The sequence below is a fragment of the Alligator mississippiensis genome, chromosome 6 (genome assembly GCF_030867095.1).
Source record: "Alligator mississippiensis isolate rAllMis1 chromosome 6, rAllMis1, whole genome shotgun sequence".
Classification (NCBI taxonomy): Eukaryota; Metazoa; Chordata; order Crocodylia; family Alligatoridae; genus Alligator; species Alligator mississippiensis.
This window is the reverse complement of record NC_081829.1, coordinates 6,647,110-6,672,920: the sequence shown is the minus strand read 5'-3', so window position 1 is coordinate 6,672,920 and position 25,811 is coordinate 6,647,110. Positions and strand designations below refer to the sequence as shown.

At 53.1% G+C, this 25,811-nt stretch overlaps 1 protein-coding gene across 1 annotated transcript in view; it reads right to left on the bottom strand.

The window, feature by feature from the left end:
• COL9A2 (collagen type IX alpha 2 chain) overlaps positions 1-20,607 on the bottom strand; it is a 40,364-nt gene extending 19,757 nt beyond the window's left edge. The window contains exons 1-15 of the mRNA XM_014605059.3: positions 20,427-20,607; positions 18,153-18,227; positions 15,200-15,235; positions 15,037-15,099; positions 12,433-12,486; positions 11,246-11,281; positions 10,152-10,175; positions 8,742-8,795; positions 7,432-7,485; positions 6,529-6,576; positions 5,133-5,189; positions 4,451-4,504; positions 3,863-3,916; positions 1,579-1,632; positions 764-817 (exon numbers count right to left, since the gene is read on the bottom strand). Of these exons, the coding sequence (XP_014460545.3) occupies positions 764-817; positions 1,579-1,632; positions 3,863-3,916; positions 4,451-4,504; positions 5,133-5,189; positions 6,529-6,576; positions 7,432-7,485; positions 8,742-8,795; positions 10,152-10,175; positions 11,246-11,281; positions 12,433-12,486; positions 15,037-15,099; positions 15,200-15,235; positions 18,153-18,227; positions 20,427-20,498 (789 nt within the window). The 5' untranslated portion in view covers positions 20,499-20,607. The remainder of the gene's footprint in view (positions 1-763; positions 818-1,578; positions 1,633-3,862; positions 3,917-4,450; positions 4,505-5,132; positions 5,190-6,528; positions 6,577-7,431; positions 7,486-8,741; positions 8,796-10,151; positions 10,176-11,245; positions 11,282-12,432; positions 12,487-15,036; positions 15,100-15,199; positions 15,236-18,152; positions 18,228-20,426) is intronic.
• Between the last annotated feature and the right edge of the window lie 5,204 nt (positions 20,608-25,811).

Below are 25,811 nucleotides of genomic sequence, written 5' to 3'. Positions count from 1 at the left end.
GACTCCCACCATCCATCACCCTGTGTAGATGGCAGCAGTGAACAGGATCAATCTGAAGGGGAGGGATGAACACCATGCACAGATCCAGGCCAGCTCTGTATATCTGCTAAGGATCCTTCAGTGCTAATATAGGCACTTTTCACCAGTAGATCTACCAAGGAGATCACCATCCTCATCCTCATTATAGAAGGAGAAACCAAAGTGCAAGGCAGACATGAAACTCGCCCAGGGTCAGGCAGCAGAGCTGGGAGCGCATCTGCCGAGTCCAAGCCTGGTGCCCATTCCAGTGGGCCACGTTGCCACCCATTTAAAGCCATTTGCTTTGGGATCGTTCACAGAGACAGGGATGATGTTGCTTCCACTCATGTCTGTGGCTTCCCAGGGCTTGCGAAGGTGCAGCTGGGAGACTGCTTTGCCCCAGAGATTTCTCAGGGGGTTGGAGACTGCAGCTGCCCTGGGAGGAAGTGGTGCTCCAGGAGGAGTTGATGATGTTGGGAAATGTCCTGGCTCTTGCATATCTAGGCTGGGGGTCTCACTTTAATTCTACAAGGGTGTCTTTTAGGCCAACGGCCTTTCCCTCTGGAGTTAGTAGGGGACTTTCTCCTCACTCCGCCTGGGCTGCACAGATGTTCCCAGGAGCAGGGACTAATGCAGGGGTAGTGGTGACATAGGATGTGGTGGCCTAAGATAGCACGTCCCTTACAGCCCTGCCATTCCTCTGTTCACAGCAGCAACCCCAAAAGAGGGAGGGGAAAGGACTTACCGGCTTTCCAGACTCTCCAACAGAGCCAATCATTCCTTTATAACCACTGGGTCCCTGCAAACAGAGCACAAGGGGGAGGGGAGAATCAGGGTGTGGGTGGGAGGCTGTTCAGTGACAGCCACAACGCTGTCCAGATGATGATGATGACAATTATGCTGCATCCAGATGATGATGATGACAATTATGCTGCATCGTGCTCTCTGCTATGGATCAATGCCATGACCCCCCATTTTACAGGTGGTAAAACTGAGGCACAACGTGGGGAAGGGAGCTGCCTATAGCAGGGCTGCGTCAGAGAATTCAGTCCCCTATCTGCTTGCTCTTGACCAGTGGGTCTCAACCTTTTTAGACTGAAGGCACCCCTTGGGAAATGCCAAGTTTTAGCTTTCCCTCATTTTTTGACTACAGAGAAATAAAAGAGCATTTTTTCTCTTACAAAGAACTCAGAAAGACCACAACAGGGCAAGATGTTTTTCTCACACTGCATTCCTAGCTGAAATCTCCAGGTTATCTTGTGACTCGTGCTTGCACACCCAACAGTGCTAACACTGTATGGCACCCTGTGGCACCCTTGAAAGGAGCTCAAGGCACCCCAAGGTACCTTGGCAGCCTGGCTGAGAATCGCTGCTCTAGACACTAGACTTCATTCTCTTCTGAGAGCTGAAGGAGACTTGACTCCAGTGTCCACCCACCCCGCTCTACCTCTCAGGCCCTCCCTTGGCATCAATGCCTTATCCCAACCCAGAGGAAGCCAGCTGGAGCAGAGCATAATGCGGCCAAGCAGAGCTGTGGTCCCAGTCCCCCCGGGTGCTTACCGTCTCGCCTTTTGGACCCTCCATGCCAGGGTAACCCCTGGGTCCCAAAGGACCCTGTGCAAAAGAGAAAACACACAGGATTAATTTGGCACCTCTCCGCATCAGACCACGTGCCAGGAGCAATGGGACTGTGTGACAATACCACCCCCCTCCTCCCACCAACAAGACGATGATTACTAAAACTGATTGGAAACTCGTCCTTCCTGCCAAATCCCAAACATTTGCAGATCCTGCTGCTCCCCCCAAACTCTGCCAGCCGTTGGCGATGCCCTTTCCCAGCTGTCGATGTAACAGCATCCATGAGTCAGAGCTTGTCATCCTTGCTCATGTAAAACTCCCACCAGCTTCAAAGGGATTTGGGCCTGTTAATTGCTTTTCATCATCAAGCCGCTCAATAATCACAAAGGCATTAATCCTTCCTGGGAGGTAGGCAGGATGAGCCCCATTTTGTATGTAGGGAAACTGAGGCAGGAAGGAACTTGAGGACTACTTGCCTGAAGGCACAGAGAGCTGATGTCAGGATCAAGACGCCCTGGCTCCCAGGTCAGGGCTCTCCTCTCAGGGGTCAATCACTGACTCCAAGCATTTTCATGGCAACCGAACAGAATCCCACTCCGCAGAGATGGAAAAATGGAGCTTTTCTTGATGCTCGCTCGTTTGTCATATTAAATCCAATCTATTGGTGCCGTATGCCCACATGTCTCTGCCCCAGGCAGAAAGCCTTGGTTATTATAACCATAACCAGGATCATACCTTTGCCTCCCCTCAAGACAGGTAAAGGGATGAACTTGGGGAACTAAGGAAAGATTTGGGGAAATAAAGACCAGATAAAGGATTTTCAGATGCTATTTTTGAGTCATTCCAGTACACACCAAAGCACCTGAAGTAAATAAATCCCTATTGCCACGCATTGGTAGGGGACCATGTGCCACACTGCTCAGCTATGTGTCATAGCCCCTTCCCTGCAGAGCTTCCCCCTTAATTTAAGGAGCAGGTTTTTGTGCCTTTGTGGCGGGAGAGTTTGGCTGTGAAGACCTGAAATGCTGCAGCATGCAGACAGCTGAGGACGCCGAGCAACCTCCTGGCAGCTGGCTTGGAAACCCATTTCGGTTTTAGCTCCCCTTGTGATGAGAGGGGAAAGGCAGAGACCTCCCATGGAAAAACACATTGCATTCATGTGCTAGAAGGCAACGGATGAACTTCTTCCATGTGTTGAGGTACCAGCCTTTCAGCTCATTTGAAGAAGTATCCGAAGAAGAGGCCTTCCATGAAGACCACTACCACCTGGAGCATGCACAGCTACCTGTGTTACCGATGCAGATGTGATGCAGATCTGTTATGCTGGCCTAATCCCAGAGAACAGAGGGACACCAACCCATGTGAGGTCTGAACTGGACCCACAGCCTTTTAAAGGGACTCTTGATTTTTAATAAGGGAAAAGACAACCAGATGGCCTGGGGGATGATGAATTGGCTTCAGAGCCTTCCACTGCCTAGGCTGGGAGCGAACAGAAGGCATCGCCGTGCAGCAGCTGTTCAGGAACCTGTCTCCTTGTGGGACACTGGAGGACTAGCAATGACACTTGGCTCTTATCTAGCATTCCTCATCTATGCATCCCAATGGAAAGCCAGCATCACAGTGGATGGGCGGGGGGGAGTAAGGCTAAAGGAGAGACAAGGCATGTCTGGGGCAATAAAGCATGTGTGTAGGAGTCCTGAGCGACTCCCCACCCAGTGCTGTACTGCTCAGTCTCTCATTCCTTCCCATAGCAGCAGGCCCAGCAAGGAGATCAAGGCCAGAGAGACAAAAGCCTTCAATCTCCATAGGGTTGAGCTGTTTGGATGGCATTATGGGAGGTAAACTCCCCTGTTCAAACTGCATTCAGTATAAGCAGAAGACTCAGACTCCAGGGCTGTTGGAGATCCCCTTGTCAACCTCCTCCTGTCAATGGCCAAGATGGCCAAGCATCGCTCAAGATCTCATCATCTGTCAATGGCCAAGACATCTGTCCATTGCTTGAGATTTTCTCCTCCTACCATAGCTAAAGCAACTGGCCACCAGGAACGAGGATACTCTCTCTTGTTTTCAAGCTCCTGGCCTGAACCATGCTCCTAATGAGGAGGTGGATCAGGTTGTGGGGATGCTGAGCCCTTCAGGGAGACCAGGTGGAGCCCGCTCCCTAAATATCCAGGAGGAAGACTAAGTGGCAGTGACCCCTCCCCACAAGAAGTCCATGTCAAAAGCACCAAGCGGTGACAACAATCAATGGAAATAAATACATTACTGGAGGGCCTGGGATGCCTTGTTCGCCGGAAACACCCACGTCGCCTTTGGGACCCTGAGAGAAAACAGGAGCGAGGAGAGATGTCAGTGCAGGGAGGTCTTTGGAGCAGGAGGCAGAGACCGGAGACCCAGAGGCCTCTTTTCCCCACCACAGCACGGGACCTTCCTGGGATGCCAGGGGGGCTCTGGGGCTGGCGTGGAGCAGCCCATGCCCAACCAACCACATGGTGATGGGAAAAGCAGGAGACCCAAAGTAGACTGTGGGAACTGTCAGCTCCATTAACCTCCTCTCCACCTTGCCAGCCCCAGGGCAGGCGCCCCTCTGTCTCCCGTCTCCCTCTTCCCCCGATCCTGGTATTGCCCATTCCCCAACTTGTTTCCCACCTGGCATTTTCCTGTCTCTTCCCCTCCATCCATTGTCCCCTCCTCCATCCCTTTCCTTTGGTCTCCCTTCCTCTCTGTCCCCTGTCTCATGTCCACACCGGGCCCCCTACACTCCTCTCCATCTGCCTGTGACACCTGGCTCATAGGCAGCACTAATCTCTAACTCAAAAGGCCCCAAAGAGCTGGTCAGAGGAGCTGTACTCACCGGCCTGCCCTGTCTGCCCGACTCCCCAAGGGCACCGGGGCGGCCTCTGTGTCCCTATAGGAAAAAAGAAGCAATGATCAAAGCACTCCTAAGTCTCACATTCAGTGCCACTTCTCTGGTAGTGCCACAGCTGCAAGGGACATCCATGGCCTGCCAGTGGGAACATACCCACCCGGGCATGGACCACATGTCATCTGCACGTGCACACACAAGTGAAGAGAGGGGGGAAGCACTTTCCTGCATCTGCAGTTAAGAGATGCCTGTGTTCACACTGTGCTGCAGCCCAGAGCATCCTCTGTGACAGAGGCAGCAAGGCTGATGGTACATGGTTTGCCCTTTGCTCATAGCTTAGCTCTAGCCTCTTTTACAGAAAGAGCTGGGCAAAGGCACCAGGAAGCCTCCCAGCCCTTTAGACACTGCAGCTATCCTTCAATGTGGATTTGAGGGCTAGTAAAAGTGGGGAGGGCAAGTCACCCCTGCATCCACAGCAGCTCCCTCCATCAACTCCACAGAAGGGCACGGGCAGGAGTTACTAGTGTGACCCATGGGGACAGAGTTTCTCTTTTCCCTGCTAGTGGCTGGACTGTGTAGAGCAGTCTTCGAGTCTGCCCCTTCAGCTCCAGCAGCAGCAACTGATGCTTCCTAGATGCAAAGGTCCCCAGCTGGAGCACTGTCACCTTACCTTCAGGCCCTGCAGTCCCTGGGGGCCTTTGGGTCCTGGCGGGCAGTTGGTTGGACACTGGTGGGGAAAAAGAAGTGGCACGTGTGAATTAGGAAACAATGCCAGACTGCAGAGTAGCAGCAGAAGGGTCACATCCAGGCACGGGGCATGGTGTGAGCGGAGCAGGGATTTGGAGCTGGCACTGGGCATCTGAGCCAGGCTGGTATGAGAGCTGGACTGGCATTCAAGGGGCTCAGACTGCCTCCCGGAAAGCCACCAAGGAGGCCAGGCTCTGCCCAGGCTCTCTCAACAGCTCATTAGCAGACTCATTCATGTCACGCAACCCCTGCAGCATTAGCACAAGAGAAGGAGAGGGCTGGCACCTCCTCTGGCCCCAGCACCCAAGCCTGTCTGATGCTCTGGGGAAAGCCCGCAGGCCTGCTTCTTGCCAAGGCTGCTTTCCTGGGGCCTGTCCTTCACCATGAACTCACTGCTTGGGGCCTGAAGAAAGGGGGAGAAGCAGTGACTCTTTGCAGGGGCAGAGATGGCTATTCAAGCTATGCTAAGGCAGATCCAGATCTGCCACCACACACACTATGCTCAGCTGATGGCTGCATCAGCCTTTCCCCTCTCCCATGGACCCCAGCAGCTTTTGGACTGGGCCCTTTGGAGATCTCTAGCCAGGAGGTCCCCTGCTCTCCATGCATCGACCTGCACCCCTCCGCGATGAAGCCCCCCTGTACTAGGCTTCCCTGGAGAAGGGGGAGAGACGCAGGCAGGCTGTTTATGATGCCCAAGCTGATGACACCTAGCAGCTGCCAGGCAGCAAAGAGCCAGGGACATCCACAGAGCCTGGGCAATCATGAGCTGGTTCAGCAGGAACCCACAGGGGTTTAGGTACCCATTCAAGGGGCTCAGACTGCCTCAGGAAACCCACCCAAGGAGGCCAGGATCTGCCAGGCTCTCTCAGCAGCCCAAAGCAAACCTAGTTGGACTCTAAAATGCTGCCCTTAGGGGATGTGCTGGCCTCAGAGGCTGAGTGATCATCCTAATGGGGTGGATCAGACTAGCCAGCATTGAGGGCACATGAACTAGATCCCCCTGGGAGGGACCTGCTAGCTCTGGTGCACAAAGGGAAAGGCAGGAGCTGGCAGATGAAACAAACCCCCAGGGGAGAGCAGGGTGAGGTCCAAAGTCTGCAAGCTGTACCAGCCCCATAGAGATCAGGATTCCCAGCAGCACAAGGATTCAGGGGGGAAGGGGTCTGAGTTCTTCAGCAGCTACAGGTCGCTGATTGACCCCTCCCCAGTGACATCCCTATGACAAGTGGCAGCAGACCTCCAGTTCTGGCCCTACATACTCTCCCTGCTGCTGCTCAGTTGTGAGGGGCAGTTGGAAGCATCACTGCAGCTCTTACCAAGAAGTCAGCACTGCCTTCTAGGCCTTGGATGTGTCCCGGTGGGCCCTGGAAAAGACAAAACCATCAGGCACCCTAGTGCAGGAAGAACACTACATGGCATTTTCCTCTCAAAGCACATTGCAAAGGGTGGTGATTATTACACCCTCCTTTAGAGATGGGAAAACTGAGGCACAGAGCAGGGGGGAGTGACCAAACTGAGGTCACACAGTGAGTCAGTGGCAGGGCCAGGAAAGAGACCCTGGGTCCACTCCTTTCCCTGCACGAGCCAACAGACCTCACTCTCTTATCTGAGATACTGGGGGTCCAGACTCCCAGTTCTTCTCCAGAGAGCCAGGAGAGATCACCATCTGCAAGCAGTGCCCTGGGAAACCATGCAGCTCAAAACAACACTGCGGTCCATGCATAAACCTTGATGGTCGGACTGCTAAAGCACAGCCCTCTATGAGTTGCTTCCAGTGTAGGGGTGAGGGGCTATCTGAGCAGCCCAAACCATTGGTTCAGCTATTCGCACACTGGATAAAAGAACTGGGGTGCTTGCTCTCAGCGCCCACCTCCTGATCTTTCCACGGGGCCATAGACTCCTTCCTTCCTGACCTCTGCAGAGACCAGCTTTACACGCTGAAGCATGAGCCTGGCTCAGCTCAGGCCACCCCCATCCCAGGTGGCTGCTGATAGGGTCAGCTGTCCACTATGGGTCTGCTCTGGGGAGGCATTGAGCTCCCTCCATTGAAAGCCCGATCCTGATCCCCTTGATCACCTTGCTGGCTCTGCACCTAAACCCACTGCTCCAAGTCTCACCCTGTAGCCCAAGGGCTGGGATCAAGGACTCTATTTTAATTCACCCCCATATGCAAGGCCCCCAGCTAAGAAATGCCAGGGGAGCTGGGGGTTAATACTTACAGGTCTTCCGGGGGGTCCTGGGGGGCCTCGTGGTCCATCAGGTCCAGGATCCCCCTGAAAAAGAGGAACCGCAATGAGAGCAGTAGGTATAGGAAAGGCATGTAGCTACCCAAAGCACTGAGGCAGGGGGAGAAATGAAATACCCCTGTACAGACCTCAGCATCCGTGCTAGCTCAGGCACCTTGGCAGGTGAGCCCATAGGCATGACCTTGTGAGGTCCAGCACCAAGCGCTGGGCTGAAGAAGGACCTGCATGGGTAGCAGGCTGAGACCAGGCATGAAACAGGGAGGGAGGGGAGGGGAGACTTCACCAGACCTTGGAGTCCAAGCCAAAGCCCACTGGGTGCAACAGGAGTCTTTGCATTGGCTTCAGAGAGCTTTGTATCAGGCCTAAACCAGCATATCAAGCCTAAACCAACAAGATGCACATGCCATGTAAGTCCCCCTCCCACCCCTGTATGGCTGGTCCGTAGCGGTGTAGGTAGCCATTCACATTGTGGGCATGCTTTGGCCAGTCCCTTGGCCACATCCATCATACCCCTGGTTCCACCTTCTGCCCCAGCTCTGCCCCAACATGGGTAGATGGACACCAGCATTTGCAAACGGCTTAAAAATGAAGGGATGGAAGGACAAATCCTATGGGCTGGCTGGAGAACCAGTAGCCACTGGAGCAGGGGTGGGCAATTATTTTGGGCAGAGGGCCGCTTATTGAGTTTTGGCAAGCCATCGAGGGCCACATGACAACCAGCCCAGGGCAGATAAATATTAATTTTCTAAATTTTTTAGGGGCCCCGTGGGCTGGATAGAATGGCCTGGCGGGCACAACTGGCCCCCAGGCCGCATTTTGCCCACCCTTGCACTGGAGGCTTACATTCACTGTTCCACCTTGCCAAATGCAATGACTTGCAAAACCTGGGGAGAGAAAGAGAAACCCTCCAGGCCGGGGCTGCCTGTCCCTCATTACAAGGGGAAGACCTGAGAGGCACCAGCACTACGGGTTCCAGTTCAGCAGAAGCACCTCGCTGAAACAAGCTCGCAGGAGCCCGCTCACCCGCCATGCAGTCCTGCAGTGACCCGCAGAGGATGCCATCTCCCGCTCTCTGCTACACAGAGGCAGAACTGGAGTCACTCCATTGATGCCAGCTTATGCATGCTGCAGTGGAAACGAGACTGCCAAAGGAGCTGAGCCCCTTCACTATGGAGTGCAGGAAGAAGGTGGCTCATTGAAAATCAGGCTCATTCCTACATTGAGTCGCAGCAAGCAGGCCCATTTTCACCCAGACAGATTCTTTGTCCAGCTGGATTCCTCACCTTAGGTCCCAAGGCACCGATTTCCCCAGGAAGTCCAACCTGACCTGGAGGCCCCTTAGCAAAGGAAAGAAACATTCGTTGAACACGGTGATAGATTCTGAGAGCTTGAGCAAGCCAAAGAGCGCTACTGGGTGCATCCCAGCTGCATCTGCTCTAAGTGTTTTGTGTGTCGGCTCTATCCCATGGAAAGTGGACCTTATATCCCATGGAAAGGGGATGTTAAACCTCAGTAAACTCCATCTGTTTTATTCAGGGGCAAGTCATTGCGATTTTGCTTCACTCACTGCGGGACAAGAAAGGATAGATGAAACAGGTATAACAATGCAGCTGATGCAAGCTCACGAGCAGCAAGTTTGTTCCTCTCATTTTAATTGTTCATCTGCCCAAGCCTTGATCTAGAGGGTTGGCAAATGCTCTAAAACCAGCTCCTGACCATGTTTAATTCAGCTGCCCGCTCCACGACTTTAGCTTTCTCATGGAGTAATAAACTGCTGGGGACAGGAATCAATCCCTTTTTTTTCTAGAAATGTGCTAGAGGACAAATGCACTGGCCTTTTTTTCCCAGTGTTGAAAGTCTTAGGCCCATACAAGAGAACTCGGTGCATGTACCAGGCAAACATCGCCTTTCTGTGTTGAAGGGCAGCAAGCAGGTCGATTGAACTCTGACAGAAGTGAAGGTAAGTAAAAACTACCAAATGAGACAAGTGAAGTTATTGAGCAGGACTGTACAACTGTTATGAGGGCTGTAAGACTTTCCTGCATTAATATGCTGATCTAACCTGTGTTGGGATGAGTGGGGTGCTTGCTGTACTGCTCTGATGTATGAATTCAAGGAGAACTCTACAGGAAAGCAACACCATCCCTGTTGGTAGGCAGAGACTTTCTACCCAGCAAGAAACACATGGGTCGGGGTCCACCTGTGGATGACCCTCTGCCCACGATGGGGTGAGGATGCCCTTGGAGTGACCTGGATGCATCTGAGATCCACTTAGCTCAGGGAGATAGCACGCAGGTGGAGCACAGCTATGGTGTTTTTGCATGCACCATCAGGCCTGGGTAGGAGGGGTTCAGCTGGTCTGTTTGTTGAGACACTGAGCAGATACCTCATGGTGCTGCCTTGAGTAATGCTGGAGAACAGTAGCTCCAAACCAGCTGCAGGAGGGTTAATTCCTTTGCCTCGTCCCTGATCTGCTCCATTCAGCCCTTCCCAGCTCCAGGGTGGGATGCCAGGGGTTACAACAACCTTCCCAGGGCACCTGGAGGATTTGGCCACAGACCTGGCTTGGATGCTAACAGAGCTGGGGTGCTTTCATCCCCATTCACAAGGGGCTGAATGGGTTTGATTTCTTCACATCCTATCCTGACCCCGCCGCTTCCCAGCCAACCAGCCCCCGGCAGCACAGCACTTACAGGTGGTCCTGGCAGCGACGGGCCCTGCAACAAAAAGAGGATTACAATGGATTACTAAAGTTCTCCAACTCCAAATCAGCTTGCAGTGACTCTACTGCCCTTATGGGTGGTCAGGATACAGCCCTTGCTCTTCATGTTTGCATTCTCCTTCCAAGGGTGAATCCAGAGCACTTCTAGGAGCTTCAAAGCCACTTGCCACTGCAGAAGCAGCCCCATGGAAGGGTAAGTGTTATGCAAAGTGCCTAGGCAGTAACATCTCCAGCTTGAATAAGTTAATCACCAATGAGAATTGAGGCTCAGAGAGGTTATGAGGCATGCCCAAGGTCACACAGGAAGTCTGTGGCAGGGCAGGTCTCCTGAGCCAAGCCCTAGCCATTGGGCCTGCCTTCCTGCCTAAATGAACGTAGCCCAGACCATGTTCTCCTTTCAGGGCCAGAGCAGGGATAATCTATAGCTACTCTTTTGGCTTGCCTGGTCCTTGATCCACCCCACCCCAGCACCCTCTGATCCCCCTACCTAAGCCACAGGAGGAGAGTCTGCACTGACAGCAGCTTGGAAACCCAGTGGGATCTCTCCCAGGGAGGCATTTGTGTGATGAGGGACAGGGTTTCACAGACAAATTTAGAGGGGATCTGACAGCTTGGGCGGCCTCTGTGACACTCACAGAGCAACAGAGAACCAGTGACCCCAAGGCACGAAGCCACGGAGGAGGGCTTCAGACCAGCTCCAGGGAACCAGGTGCTCCCATATATAATCCAGCAATCTCAGTGGCACTAGCCCTGGCCAAACCACTCAACTCAACAAAGGGGCCGTGGAGGCTGACATCCTTTCCCGTTCTTAGCTCCAGGGGAAGCTAATCAGATAGGGAGCATCAGAAAGTCTCTGCTGTCCTTGCTGTGTGAGCCGTGGCCCTTCCTAGGGGGGAGCTGGAGCAGGGTTGCGTTTGGGGAACCTGTGGCCCGGAGGGGTTTGTGCACCGGCCCACAGAGTGAGTCCGTGGCAGAAGTGCGGTTACAATCCTGGCTCCCAGGCCATTACTCATGGCTATCAACCCATTTCCCCAGCAAGCATTTCTGATGGAAGCAGATACTTACAGGGAGTCCCGGAGGCCCTAGAAGTCCAGGCTGGCCCTGTCAGTGCAGGAGGAGAGAGTCAGAGCTAGGAAACCAGAAGCAAGGGGAGGAGGGGGCTGGATTTTCTGACTGGGGAAAAAAATTCTGCTTTTGGCTGGGGGGAAAAAGTTAACAAAATCTTTCTGAGCAAGCTCAATCCATGGGCTAGACCAGTGGTTCTTGACCTTGTTAGACTCAAGGCACTCATTAGAAAATCCAGCTCCTCACTCATTTTTTGACTACAGAAGAACAACCAGGCCGCTCTCCTGTTGCAAAAAACTCAGGAAGCCCACAACAGGTCAGAAAGTTTTTGGATGCCTGTTTGAAATCTCTGGGTTTCTCTTATAAATCACATTTGCACACCTAACCGTGCTAATGTTGTGTGGCACCCCGTGGTGCCTTTGAAAGCATCTCGGGGTGCCTCAGGGTGCCAAAGCACCCTGGTCTAGACCCTCCACTGGTGTCAATCGGTACAGCTCTGGGGGCTTCAGTCCAGCTGTGCTGGTTTGAAGCTGCTTGGGGCAGTTTTTTTATTCCCCCCCGTGTTTGGACAGCACCTAACACAATTGCAGTCCCCATCTATAGCTGGCATTGGGGTCCCAACCCCTGTTGCAATAGTGATTTATACTAGCTGAGGATCTGTCTCATTGCAGACTTGATCCCACTCCCACTGATGTCTACAGACTTGATCCAACTCTCACTGATGTCCGCTTTGTCCACCCTGCCAATCCTAGCAAGCCCTTGTATTTTAATACGCCCCCAGGCCCTTTGCTCCCCACACAGCTGTCCGAGGACAAGCTGATCAAGACAGCTCTGACTGAGTGCATGCACAGTGCGTGGCATGAAGGGTCCCTGGTCTCGAGCAGGCTATCGAGATGCTAAGATGAAAGTTGCTGCTCTTGGCCCCTTCATTCTGGTCTTGGCCTGTTGCAGAGGTAGGATCCATGAAGCCAGGTCCTTAGCTGGCAGCATCTCACCAGGGATTACACCAGACCTGTGCTGATTCACAGTGGCTGAGGGGCTCAGCCTGGTTCCTTTGCACGTCTGACTAGATCCGAATCCCTTGAGACGTGGCAGCACCACCCTGTACCTCCCCCATCCATGCCCTTTGCTTCCAGGAGGAGAGGCCATGCTGCTAGACGAAACAGGCACAAATGACCCATGCTTACTTTAGGTCCTGGACGTCCGATGGGCCCTGGTTCCCCTTTTGCTCCTGTCAGGCCCTGCAAAGGGAGAGATTGTGGGAGGTTAGTCTCCATCCTGGACCATTTTTCCTTCTCATTTACAGCACAGTTGAGTTCTTCCAGCAGCTAATGTTTCTGCAGGGGCTCCTTTAACCACCTGGTGTTCAGGATTATTAACAAGCTGCTAACATCTCCTCAAGCTGTTGGGCAGGTGACACACGGAAAATACTCGTGTGTAACTTGCATTTGGAGTGAAGTTCCGGTGTCACGAGGCACTTGGGAAGACATCGCTCCAACCTCTCAGCAATGTCCTCTCAGATGTTTTGTCACCTGCTAATGTCACAAGGCTCTGTGTCTCAATGCAGGGGCCTTTCTCCTTGGAGGAGTGCATTCAGAGCAGATAGGGATGTGACTTGGGGTACCATCAGTGATGGGTATCTGCCCACCCCCACACTGGAGCATGCTCGGCTGTGTCTGAATAGCACCGGGCAGCAGGCAAGAACCACGGAGATCAATGCCAACAGCAGAGTTGGTGGGGAATGGGGAACAGCCTCTGGGGGGATGCTGAGGGTGAGAGTGGAAGTGTCCTGGGAGGAGCAGCAGTAGCCTGGCAGAGGTCAGGATGGAGAGGCATTGAAAGAACTGGGGGTGGCTGAGTCTGGATGGCACGGCGGAGCTGCAGGCTAGGAATGATGCATTGGTCGGGGGTGTTTGCTGGGAGGAGGGGTATGCACACGAGCAGCCCAGCACTAGCACAGCAGGTGCTGGAGATTTGGGGAGCAGCGCATTTGCCGGGCTCCCCCAGGCTTGAGCTATGCTGACAACAGCTTTCCACACTCCACCCTGCTCTCAGGCTAATGCATGAGGGCGTTTGTACATGCAACGGTTTTTTTCCCTTTCCTGTGCTGCAATTGCGTGCCTGTTTGCACGAATGGGATTTCTGGATGCTGTCTGATCCACAGCCCTGCCTTCCCTCCTGCTCGGACAGCAAATGAGCTGCAACAGCTGATGAGGTCTTAGTGGTCATTTGCAAATAAAGGGCTTGGTCTTGCAGACCTTGGCCCCGTGGACATTCCCCGTGTGGGCACTGGGTGGATTCTCATCTCATGTACACAGAGCGGCTCTGGATTGATACCAGCAGGCCAGAGCTCACAGGAACTTGCTCAGATGACCAAGGGCAGCAGGGCCTGACACAGCATGCACATACCCCGTTACTAGCCACCTTGTCATCTCTGTATTAAGGAGGTGGCTCCTACTTGCACGCGGATACAGAGAGCCCTGTAATTGTGTGTGTGTGCATGCGTGTGTTTGCAACCCTCATCCCTGAGAGCAAACAATCCAATGTCATTCACATCTCTAGGGCAGGGGACAGATTCTTACAAACCAGGGGCCCAGTTTTGCAATGGTCATATGAGTAAATCCTTACCTAGATGAATGAGGACAGATTGCAGGGTTTAGGGTCAAGTCCTCAAAGTGAATAAATCAGCCCAGGCTCAGAACTCCCCTCTCCTCCATGGAGCACAGACTTGAAATGATGTAAAGGGCTAGAAAAGTGATCAGCTCATATGTTTGCTGTTACTGAGGGAATCATTTTCTCTGTGCTCAGATGCTGCAGGGAGGTGGGCTGAGATACAGCAGAGTCTAATCACAGTCATGCCTAGATCCATCTGGAAGGACACCATGAACCTCAGCAGAGCGCAGAGGAAAGCTGGGCCTGTCTCACTAAAAAGAGGCTCATGTAGCCACAGTGGGATGCTGAACTATGCACCGTGTTAGGTCTACTTCCAACTGCTTTGCTAAACCCCATGTTGGTCTGAAAGGCCCTGTGCTAGACCCAGCTCTGCTCTGCAAAGATTTGTTCTTTTGCAAGAGGATGCATTATTATAATAACTTCCTACTATTCCATCTAATATTATGGAGGGGGTGGGGAACGAATCCAACAGGTGCATGAAGCCACTTTCAAGGGCAAAACATAGGCCCCTGCAGTTTAATTAGGCTTATTTTTTACTCTGAGTTGCACGCTGTAATCCTTGGTTAGAGTTACACCCAAGAGGTGTATACCAGCCATGCTCAAGCAGCCCCTGGACACTGCAGGCACACAGAATGCGTCCCTCATTCATACCCACATGCACCCGCCCTCATTCCCACCATTTTTTTAGTCCTGTAGGAATGTAATTCCCTCCCCAAAATGAATCAAACAGCCCAGCACACCCCAGCCAACAGCAAATAGTCCAGTGCACACAGATGCACTCTGATAACACAGGAAGATGCCCCTCACTCCCCGTTCTCCAGGACAGCACTGAGGTGCAAGGGTATGTCTAGTAGAGGGAGCAGACAGAAAAGCTGGGACTCAGGAAAGGGTTAAAATGTATGGACTGTGCATAGCCCAGGGCTGCAATAGTGGAGGGGGGAGAGGCAACAGCACCACAGGTCCATGGAGACAGGGAGGGAGGGCAGGTGTGCAATACTAGGGGACAATGGGAGCGGGGTAGAGATAAGTCTATGCAGCCAAACCATACGTGGAGTAGTCTGAACATGGAGGCAAAGCCCCGTCACCCAAGGACCGTCTCTCATGGCACGCATACTTACATCAATGCCTGCCTTCCCTGGAGGCCCATCTGGGCCCGGAGGTCCTGGTTCCCCCTTGGAGCCCTAGAAAATAGGTATTTTGGACAAATTCAAAGCCACTTTCTGGAAAGGCTTGGACATGCAATGGGTTGGGAGCAGATTGGAAGGCTGACCCCATACTCACCGGGGACCCGGCAGCGCCCGGTGGGCCCTTGTCACCCTAGGGGGAAAAACAAGAGGGTTATGAACAGAAAGCAACATCAGTTTCTGCAGCATCTCTCAATCTTAAAGGCCATACAGGCCCAGGCAAGATGCTGAGATGCTGCTGTGCAGAGCCCACACATATCCAGCCTGACTAAGAACCAACCTCCCCACCCCAAGACTAGAGGCAGGTCTGTGCTGCTGGAAAATGCCCATCCAGACCCATGTGCAGCCTCCGAACAGCTCCTTCTCCCTGTCCAGGTCACAGCACAGGGACCTGTCATCTGGTGTAAAATTCAGCCAGGCTCCAATGCATTCAGGAACAGCAGCAAGCACGTGGCAAGGGGAAGGCCAGGAGAGCAGAGGTGTTGCGGGGAAGGGGCTGCAAGACTGACCCTCCATCCTGTCTGGGTGCTACATGCATGGAGAAGAAGTCCTGGCCAGGAACCCAGGGGCACCCCCTGCTCATTCCTGGACAGCAGATTTATGTCCAAGGCTTCCCTGCATCTCGGGGAGGCTGCTCTGATATCATTGGATTGTGCATCGCAGGGTTTGGGATGGAGCCACCAATTCTGGAAGGGAAGATGCCCAGGACATGCTCTCCAGTGGAAGAAGGAGGAGCCGCTCACTTGGAAACCTCTAGCTTAGAGTGATCCCTCCTTGCCCCCGTGCTGTGAAGCCACCCCCGGCATGGCGACTGCCAAACACCCATGCAATGATGGTCCTGCTGCGATGCAGAACAGGACGGGGAGAACTCTCCAGCCATCAGAAGAAATTCAGGGGGGGAGAAAGACTCAAACTGGAAAGTAACCACTGCAACTGGCTCTTACCACCCAGACCTCCCTTGTACCTCGTACCTAGGGGATGGGGTATTAAGCAGTAGGACACTGCTGGTCTGGTTGGATTTAAGGGCTCTGCTCACACTGGGTTCAAGCACAGGTTAGGATACACCCTGACTGTCCTTTCGATCCAGCCTGCAGCAAGCAACCTCTGACTGCAGGACCTCCCCCTCTCATTCATCTCTCCATCAGAAAGAGGTGAGCAGTCTTTGAAGCCTGCAAAAGCCCCTCAGGACACCAGAGCTTCAGTGTTAATAAAACGTGCAGCCAGAGAGGCTGCGTCACCAGCCACCAGCTGTGCATTGGGGTACGGAGCCCCTACAAGCAGGCACATGGGCAGCGCAGCATCAGCCCCTTGGAGATGGCACTCACGCCCCAAGCAGCTGGCATCGCTGTCCAGGCTCAGCTTGAATGCACCGCAGGCTTGGAGAGGGATGGCTTGTTAATGCCCACTAACCCTGCCCCTCCGCCCAGCTCCCATGGGGTGGTCTAAAAGGAGAAGGTCGCTGCATCTATAAATAACCCTAGATAATTCTCCAGGGATGGGGCATATGGGGCTGGGCCCAGAGAACAGATCAGGTCTTGATGCTTGAAAGGTTTGGTTAGGTTCCAGGCTCCACCCCACCGAGTCCCAGGCTGGTGAGTATTAGCACTCAGACGCCACGTGTCCAGCAAAGATCTCCAATCTGCTCAGCCAGAGATCACCCCACTGCAGAAGCATCCCGGTCCCTCCCACACCCAGGCCCCAACCCCTGCTAAACCCTGTCTGCCCCATTGCAGCTTTTGATCCAGATCCCTTGGGGGCAAGAACCATCCTCACCACCCCTTCTTCCTCCCTTAGGATCCAATCTCCACTTCTCATCTTGGGCCCTGATCCTATAGGACCTTCTCTTGGAAGTTGATGGGAGCAACCTCAGCAGGAGAGGCCCAGGCTGGGGCTCTCTGCTGGGAGCTGGCTTTGCTCTGGACTGATCCTTTTCCAGTGCATTACAGAGAGGTTTGCATAGGTCACTACCACCCTGAGCAGATTAACACAGACTTTAAGGGGCAGAGCCAGGGTGACTGGGACAGCACAAGTGTTATTTTAATTCCTAACCACAAAATTTCCCCCACAAAAGGCATTTTAGGTCCAGTTTTCAAAGGTATTTCAGAGCCCAAGGATGCAAACAGGGATCTTCAGAACCTCTCTAAAGCTGACTTATTAATGCAACCCTGGCACTTTTGCCTATATATGTATGTATATGTATTATGCATGTATATATGTATCCCAGAAGCAATGGCCTGTACAGTCCCAGCTTCTGGCAGCTTTTCCCCTTGCCAATGATGTTCGGAAATGGTCCGGGAGGCCTAACCCCACAAGTCTCTTGGCTTTGAGGCCATAACAGTGAATGGTCCATTGTTTGCATTGCAGTGTGACCCAAAAGCCTGAGTCAGAATCAGAGCCCCGCTGTGCTGGGAGAGGCAACAACACCGAGAGAGAGAGACCACCACTGCCCTAGAGGAGCTAGGGGAGCCAGCAAGGAGGGGGGTGCAGAGAACTGGGACAATCCCACCTTTTGGGTAAGTGTCCACTGAGCAGAGTTTGATAGGGTTTGTGTCTTGAGCTCCCAGCCCTAGACTGGCAGCAGAGACTCACTGATTGCAAGCTCAGTTGTGACCATTAGCATCCTAAGAGTCTGGGACTGACCAAGACCTTGCCTCTGATAGCGGCCAGTAGCAGATGCTTCAGAAGAAGAGCACGAGAACATAGGGCATGTGGGGAGTGATCCGTCCCCGCCATGCAAACCCCGTGTAACGCCAGCCTAAGAGCTTTGCTCGATGATTCCTGCATTGAGAACAGGACACACATGGACTTACCAGGAGCTTGCATCAGGCCTGACCCTCGTCCCTGACCTGGGAATAAATAGGGCTTTGCAGAAGCAGCCCAGTAAAACCACATGTGCTGAAAGGACGTGCTCCAGTACCCTCTGCCGCCCACAGCTGAGAACTGCAACTCTGAGCCTACACACAATGCCCCCCTTTGTATCTGTGCCTGGCTCCCTCCCTCCTCCTTCCCACATTCCCAGCTCAGGCTTCTAGACTGAACTGCATACTCACATCGATGCCATCAGATCCTGGCACTCCTGGCGGACCCGGGGGCCCTGGTGGTCCAGGATCTCCTGGTGGACCTCGCTACGGAAACAGAAAGAGAAGCACATGCCCCCCGTCAGAAAGAGGATCACGGTGACGGCTTCCAGACCTGACAACCCTGAGATGAAGTAGGACTCAAGCAGACTCTAGCATGACTAGTACCAGCAATGTGGGCTCTTAGTGTGGGACAGCCAACTGCTGCCATGGGCTGTCTGTCCCCCTGCGGGCCCGTTCCCCAGGGAGCTGGGAATAGTGACCCTTGAGACGAGATCTGCAGAGCAGACAGCTCTGGACAGGGGATGTTTCACCTGCTTCCCCCTGTCTCCATTTGCCTTTACAAAGGTCCTGTCCTGAAGTCCTCCAGTCCTAGCAGCAGTTTGGAAGCAGCTGGAATAGTGTGTCCTTCAGGCAGGGAGTTATGAAGAGCCCCAAGAAAATCCACTATCTCTTCCTGGATTCCTCATTCCCTAACTTTCTTACCAGGGGCTGTGTTTTCCCCTTCTCTGTACAGTAATCCCCAGGGTCTGACTCTGCTCTCAGATGCACCCATGAAAATCAGGAGTATGGAAAGCAGTGGAATTAAAGACCCGTAAGTGAGATCAGAATTATGACTCCCTTCCCCCCATCCCCGAATCTCCAAAAAACATCCCCCACCTTAAGAGCAAGATTCAAAGTCAGCTCCCTTTTTGCCACTCAGCTTTCCCTGATCCAGGGTGAAAAGTGAGCCCAAGATTCCCAAACCCACTGAGATGGATTTAGATGCCCAACTCCAATCATTTTAATGGGAACCAAGGGTCCGAATCCCTTGGTCAACATTGCAAATCTCATCCTAGCACTCTCCTAGACAGCTCAGTCATGCCAGCCCCTGCTTACAATGGCCTTTCAGCAACATCCCTGGCTATTTAGCTCAGGCCAAGAGATCTTTGCACATACAGCCTGGTCCACAACCCTGCTTGCCTATGGGGCCAGGAGAAGGAAAGCGATTCTAAGACCCGAGATGGAAGTCCAGGCATCCTTGGAAGTAAAAGCAGATGAACTGGGTGCATGGGAGAGGGTCATCGATGGCTTGGGAATGTATTTTCTACTGCTCAGGGCTCACTGATTTGAAAGCACAGAGGACATTTGGTTCTGCAGATTTGTTAGCAAAAACCCCAAACAAACCCTCCAGCGTCGCACCTTATAAATAAAACACCAGCCTCCCAGCAGGGAAGAGGTCAAGTTTTCCTGGAAGCGCCCCATGAATAGGCACCTTTGTCCCACACACATGAGTTCCCAATGCTTCTTTGTTTGGAGAGCTCCCTGCCCCGCTCACTGATGTCGACCCGAGCCAGGTTCTCACAGTGGGTCCAGGGACCCGCAAACCTCTGGGCATCCCCGAAGTGCCTCCGTGCAAGTGAGCAGGGCTCTGGCCAGGCTGCCCTCCACTCAGCTCATCCATCTTCTGCTCCGCTTGCGGCTGGGGAAGTTTCTTTTAAAATTCATCTTTCCATGCTTTTTAACTGCAGTTGATTTGTTCTGTTGCCCCCATTGGAGCACTGTTGTTCAATTCAGAGGGTTAAAGTCCCTGCTGGAATAAAGCGCTTAGACTGGGGCAGGGAGTAGGGGGCATACCCCATCCTACCAGGATGGACTTTGATCCGCGACTCTTTAAAACACCTTCAGGACCACATTTTCCTCTGCTGTTGCAATGCTTCTGGCTGCACAAGTTCCTCCAGGGAGGTGAAGAGTCCCCTAAAATCATCCTGCCATGGGCTGTATCCACCTTAGGCCTCTCTGCAAAGATTCCCTGGACCCCCACAGGCCTTTGGTCCCTCTGCAAAGCCTGGTGGTCAAACCCAGGCCTGGCCACAGCCCTTTTCCTGCATGCCTGATGGAGCTTAGCACCCAGATACCATACAGAAGTGCCCCTCTAAGGCACTTCCCCAAGGTGATGAGAGGTGAGACCCTCCTTGCTGAATGAAAACCTGCCAACCCCCTCCCTGGGAGGACTAGGTATTTCAGCTCAAGAGCCCCCTATCAAATGGGGCCAGCAAAAATGGGGGGATCCCAGCTAAGTATGGTATTGGGGGGCAGGTGGGTTCTCCTGGGTTAGGTGCTGAATCCGAAAGCCGATGCCTGTGGCCAGGGGTTCGAGAGACTTTCAAATAGGGGAGAGACTATGCAGAAAGGGGCCCTTTGCCTCTCCCCCCTCCCCGCACCATCCCGACCCAGGTGCGCAAGGAGACAAAGGAGCACACTTACAATCTGAGCCAGGCACAGGCAGATGGCGTGGAGAACAAGGCAGAGCGTCAGGCTACCCCGGGCACCGGCCATGGTCAGGACTTCTGGCTGCCTCTGAAGCGATGCGCGGTCCCTGCTCCTTTCTGCGAGCTAAAGCTCCAGGAGCAGCCAGGCAGCCTTCAAATGCACCAGCCCCAGCTCCAACAGCTGGGCAGACTCCAGCTGCAGCCAGGAGGAGGGGAGAAGGTGGGGCAGGCTCATGAATATGGAGCGGCTCAGTAGGTGAGGGCAGAGGGATTGGCTGTGAGGCCCCTTCACTCCCTCTGTCGCATAAGACCAGGGCTGGCCAGCTACGGTTCATGGCTCAGGTGAAAGGAAAGTTATTTCAGGCAGCCCAAGCTGCAGGAAGGAGTCTAGCCTGCAACGGAGGAGAGACACCAGCCCGAAAAACAGCCGAGCACAGAGCACGCTCAGGGCTAATGCTGGATGGTGCAAGATCCCAGTGATGACTTTACACCAGGCAAGCTCAGCAGGCTAGGCTGCATTTGGCCCTCGAACGTGAGGCCTCCAAGGAAAGTACCTGTGCTGGGGTGGGCGTGGGGCAGGGGAAGGCAGCTTACAGCCTGCTGAGCAATTTTATCCAAGCCAAGGAGCTCGGATATCGGCAGCGATTTGGCAGCAGGGGGCTTTGGTGGTGGTGTGGGGGGGTCACATGCATGGCGGTGTCTTTTCAGCTTGTCTCGTTTAAAGGGAGCTGACCCCTGACGTAGGGGGTTTGTGGTCAGTCCTGCCCCCACACTGAATACGTGGGGGTAGAGAACTTGGGGGAAGAGTGCTATGTCCTCTCATTTTCTCAGTGCCAACCCTAGCCACCCTGAGGTGGCTTGACCCCAGTTGTCTTTCCTGCTTGGTGCAGGGAGCTGGACCCGATGATCTGCTGAGGTCCCTTCCAGCCTTGCAATCTGTAAATCTATGGGTCAAGGTGGTTTTACTTACCCAGCAGGGAAGATCCCCTTCTTCTTGGCCTTGAATGACTTGGTGCAGTTGAGAGTGAAGCACTGTAGACAGGCTGACCCTTGCGAAAGTCTACTAAAGCCTCCAGATGCAAGGATCTCAGCTACACTATTTATGGCAATGGGGGATTGCTCTTAAGCTTTTCCTCTAGCTTGCTCTTTCAGCCTTTTGGCTGGGGGCAAGCGAGACTAGAAAAGCACAGAGGACATAGAAAAGTCTAGAAAAGTCCTCCGTGCTTTCTAGGCAGCATCTGAACTTCAAGGGCTCCAGACTTGAGGCTTGCGCAGCATGCCTGCCATGCATGTGGGAGTATCTGAAGCCCCAGGCTGAAGTCTGGGCGACAGAATACTTGCTGATGGTAGCCCCATACAGACTTGAACAATTGAGCTCTGCTCCGTCGATTGAATTCAGAACTGATTTGGCCTGAGACATGAAATTAAAAAATAATAATTCTCAATGCCAACCGTAGCCTGGTACCGTGGGGTGCTGCGATACGTATGAGCCAGCAAGGTGGGGGTTCCCCTCCATGGGTCTGTGCTGACCTCCGGGCTGGGTGGCTAGAGGCTCTGCATTCGAGATGCAGCGTAACCCTGAGGCCCCGAGAAATCCACCCAGTACAAATCCAGCCCTAACGAGACGTTAGTCAGAGGATCAATTTATTTTTATAATTTCAGCGATGCTCAGACCCAAATGCCTCGATGTTCCTCTCCCTTGGATTCAGTTGTGGCTTGGATCTAACACCAGGAAGGGCCTTTCTGCTTGCTCCTGCATCCTTTGTGATTGACACGACATAAATCACTGCTCCAAGCTACACAGTGCGGAGAGAGGCATTGCTATCACTGCAGCTGCAGCCATCGGTGCTGTCTCAGGAGGCCTCTACAACATCTCCTCCAAACCCAGCCCCTAGTCCAGATCTCACCTTTAATTTACACCCCCTCTGAACCCATTGCAGAGCCAAATTCTGCATCTTTGGCCCATCTACCAGATGCATCGAGCCATTGCCTGGCCAGACTGAGCCAGGCAGAAGGGGAACATTGTGGGAACTGAAGTAGCAGAGGCCTCTTTCATGGGGAGGCTGCCAGACAGGCATGGAAAAACTGCTCACTGGATTGCAGGTGAGGATGATAAAAGCAGGGGAGAATTGAAACTAAGAATTCGCCCAGCGCTCATACACGCCGAGCCTTAATGGAGGGAGGGACAGGCCTGATTTCTGCAGGAAGGAGCAGGATGCACGGGTCACAGACCCCACATGGTACCATAGGGGTTGTTATCAGGCTGAGCTGCCCAGAGCTGGCCTGTGCTCTGCTTCACCCTGTCATGCCCAGAGACCGGGAGCCTGCCACCAGAGGGTCAAAACGATGGTCTGTCAAGGCTGAAAGCCTAGGGCCTCCATGCAGGAAACCTCAGTGGGTGTCAGCTTCCATCCCATCCCAAGTCTTGTGGTGTCCTTCATAAGGCCTCAGCTTCTGGAGCCCTGGGGATCTTTCCTTTCATTTTCTAAGCATAGGAAACATATAACCTGGAAACGTATCACCAGGGCTGCCAAGAAAAGCTAGAACCCAGACGCCAGCGTGGCTTAAAGGCTCCGAAAGGGGGAAGCAGAGAGGCAGGACCAATGTGACTGTGAAGCAATCTCATGATTTCCAGGGCTCCACTCATGATTTTTGCAGCCTCGAGAGCAGCAGGACTAGTTGCTGCTTTGGCTGAGACACGAACCGACCCCTGATGACATTAAAACTGACCCTTTTCACCCAGCACATAACCTGTCTCCAGCTCTGACCATGAGGCAGCATGTCACGGGTTTGTCACATATACTGTACATCCCTTCCCTGGACCATGAGCACTCTTCCTCTGACAGGGTGGCCTCTTCCACCTCCCTCCAATGTGGAACCACCCTGGGGCTGGATTGCAGCCTTTGGCACCTGCCCTTCTGGGAACGTGGGGCTATGTCTGCACCATGCTGGGCAGTGCCATGCAGAAGTGCCCACCCTGGCTCTGAAGACGTTAGCTCTGGGGGCAGCAACCTTTTTGCAGGACTGACCCACACTTGTGACCTGGCCATGACCATTTCCATTGCCATCAATGCAACTGATTACTACCAATTCCTTCTGCCACCAGATCCCTGCTGATTCCCACCTCTATCTGGTTTTGATCTCTTATGGCCTGCAGACTATAAGTTGCCAGCCTCAGCACTGGCCCTCATGCCAGAAGCAGCATAGCAATGTCTGTGCGGCATTGCACACTTATTAGCCCTGATGAGAGCCTTGCGGACATGACTATACTGCTGCTAGGTCAGGTCCGAGCACCTCTCCCCCTTCTATGATTAATTATTACACATGTACATTTTTTCCAAGCTGTCTCCCACAGTGTGTCTGGTCTGTACAGCACCTAGCACAATGGCTCTTTGATCTCAGCTGAGGCCTGCAGGTGCCGGGGGGATCTGATAAATGGTGACTGTTATTTCCTAGCTTAGATTTGTATGAGAACGATGCCCAGGGTTCCCAACCCAAGGGACCCAGTGTGATGCCTGCTGAACAAACACTGGGTGGAGAGACATACCCTGCCTCAAATGGCTCAAGCCAGGATAGAAGAGGCAAGGAGATGAACAAAAGAGGGAGGACGAGGACAGGGGGCAGGAGGGAAGCAAGCAGGGTTTGGCATAAAAACGGCAAGAAATGAAACTCAAAGTGACATTTTTATCACATGTACGTGTTACTGGCGTCACGTGTACAAGCGCCCACTGTGTCCTCTAACATACTGACCGTGCTCTCGGGGAGGATTTTTGGGATTCCCGGCCCAGCAAACACCTATCTCAGATCATGAAAGGTTTTCAGTATGCGTGTGGGCAAGTCAGAGATTCGTCCTAGTGATTTCTTTACAGCAAGATGCACATAAAGCCAAGCAGAAATGCAAAACTCTAGGACTCTTGGTTTGGAGATGACACCTTTTATTAGACCAGCTAATAAAGCCAAGCAGTGTCTCTTGGCTTTATGTACAGCAGGGTGCACATACATAAAGCCGAGTGCCAGCCCCCTTCCACAGCGGTCAGCCAGGTTTGGGCATCTCCTTGGCTCCCAGCCAACGGGGCAGAGGAGAGCCTGCAGCCCTGAATCTCAGCGCCGCTGGAGAGCTGCCAGTCTAGGTTAGCTCTGAATCCAGCTGTTCAGAAAGCAGGACCAGGCAAAGGCAGATCTGCGCGGAGGCAGAGAAGGAGAGTGGCAGAGGGCAGCAGAGAGCAGAGGAACCGCGCTGGCTTTCTCTTGATAATCAGCTGCAAGGGTCAGCCCCACTCTGCCCTTGCCCTGTCTGGGAGAAGGAGAAACCATCCCGTCATGCAGAGAGATTACGCCTCTGTTTTATCTCAGCTTATCTGCTTTCAGCCAAAGTCTCCTGCTGTGTGCAACAAGGCAGTTTCCAGCTAGCGTTTCCCTTTGCAAGGCTCCACATAGCACTGTCTGCATCCAAACTGGACCCTCCGAGCAGCATCTGCTGCGCCTTAGAGGGCTTGCTGATAGCCCAGGCAAGAGATGTGGATGGAGCAAGAGGTAGAGCCTGCCCTGAAGTTAACTGCCAGTCACCCTGGACTCCTAGCTTAGTTTCCAATAAATTATTCACTTTGAGCAGCAGGGATAGCAGGGGATCATCTTTTAGCTGCTTATTCCTCCAGAGCATCTGAGTTCAGCTGAATCAAGGTGGACGGCTGCGTGAGAAAGGCATGAGACTAATGGATCCTTTCAGGGCTCTGCCACAGACTCCTTGTGTTACTGTGGGCAAGTCACTTAGTCTCTCTCTGCCTCAGATCCCTATTTATACTAATATACAGGGTGCGTGAGGATAAATATTTGTGAGGCTAGTTGCTCAGCACGGCAATGAGGGATAGTCGTGTCCCCAGGCAAGCAGGTAGAGTAACAGAGAAACCAAAGACCTGTGCATTGAACCATGAGTGTCATGTATGCACTTTGCAGAGTTTGCTTCATTTGTAAAGAAGTTTCTATAACAGAACAGAGCCCATTTATGGCCGAGGAGTGCCTCTGTGCAGCCCAGACTTAAGTCTGCCTGTGAAACCTGCTGGAGTTCAGTGGAACAACTCCTCACCAACTCCCGTCAAGCCCCTTGTTGCTCCAAGAAGTTGAAGGACCAAATGAAATCAAGCGCTCACTGTGTCCTCTAGCATAGCCATGCTCTCGGAGAGGATTTTGGTATTCCCAGCCCAGCAGCCACCTATCTCAGATCATAAAATGTTTTCAGTATGATTGTGGGAAATTCAGAGATTTGTCCTAGTGATTTCTTCCTCCTCATCCCTGCAGGGCTCGCCCATGGGGGATAAGGAGGGCAACAAAGTGCTTCAAGCCTAGAGCAAGTTAACTCATGGATATTCTGATTTGCATTAGC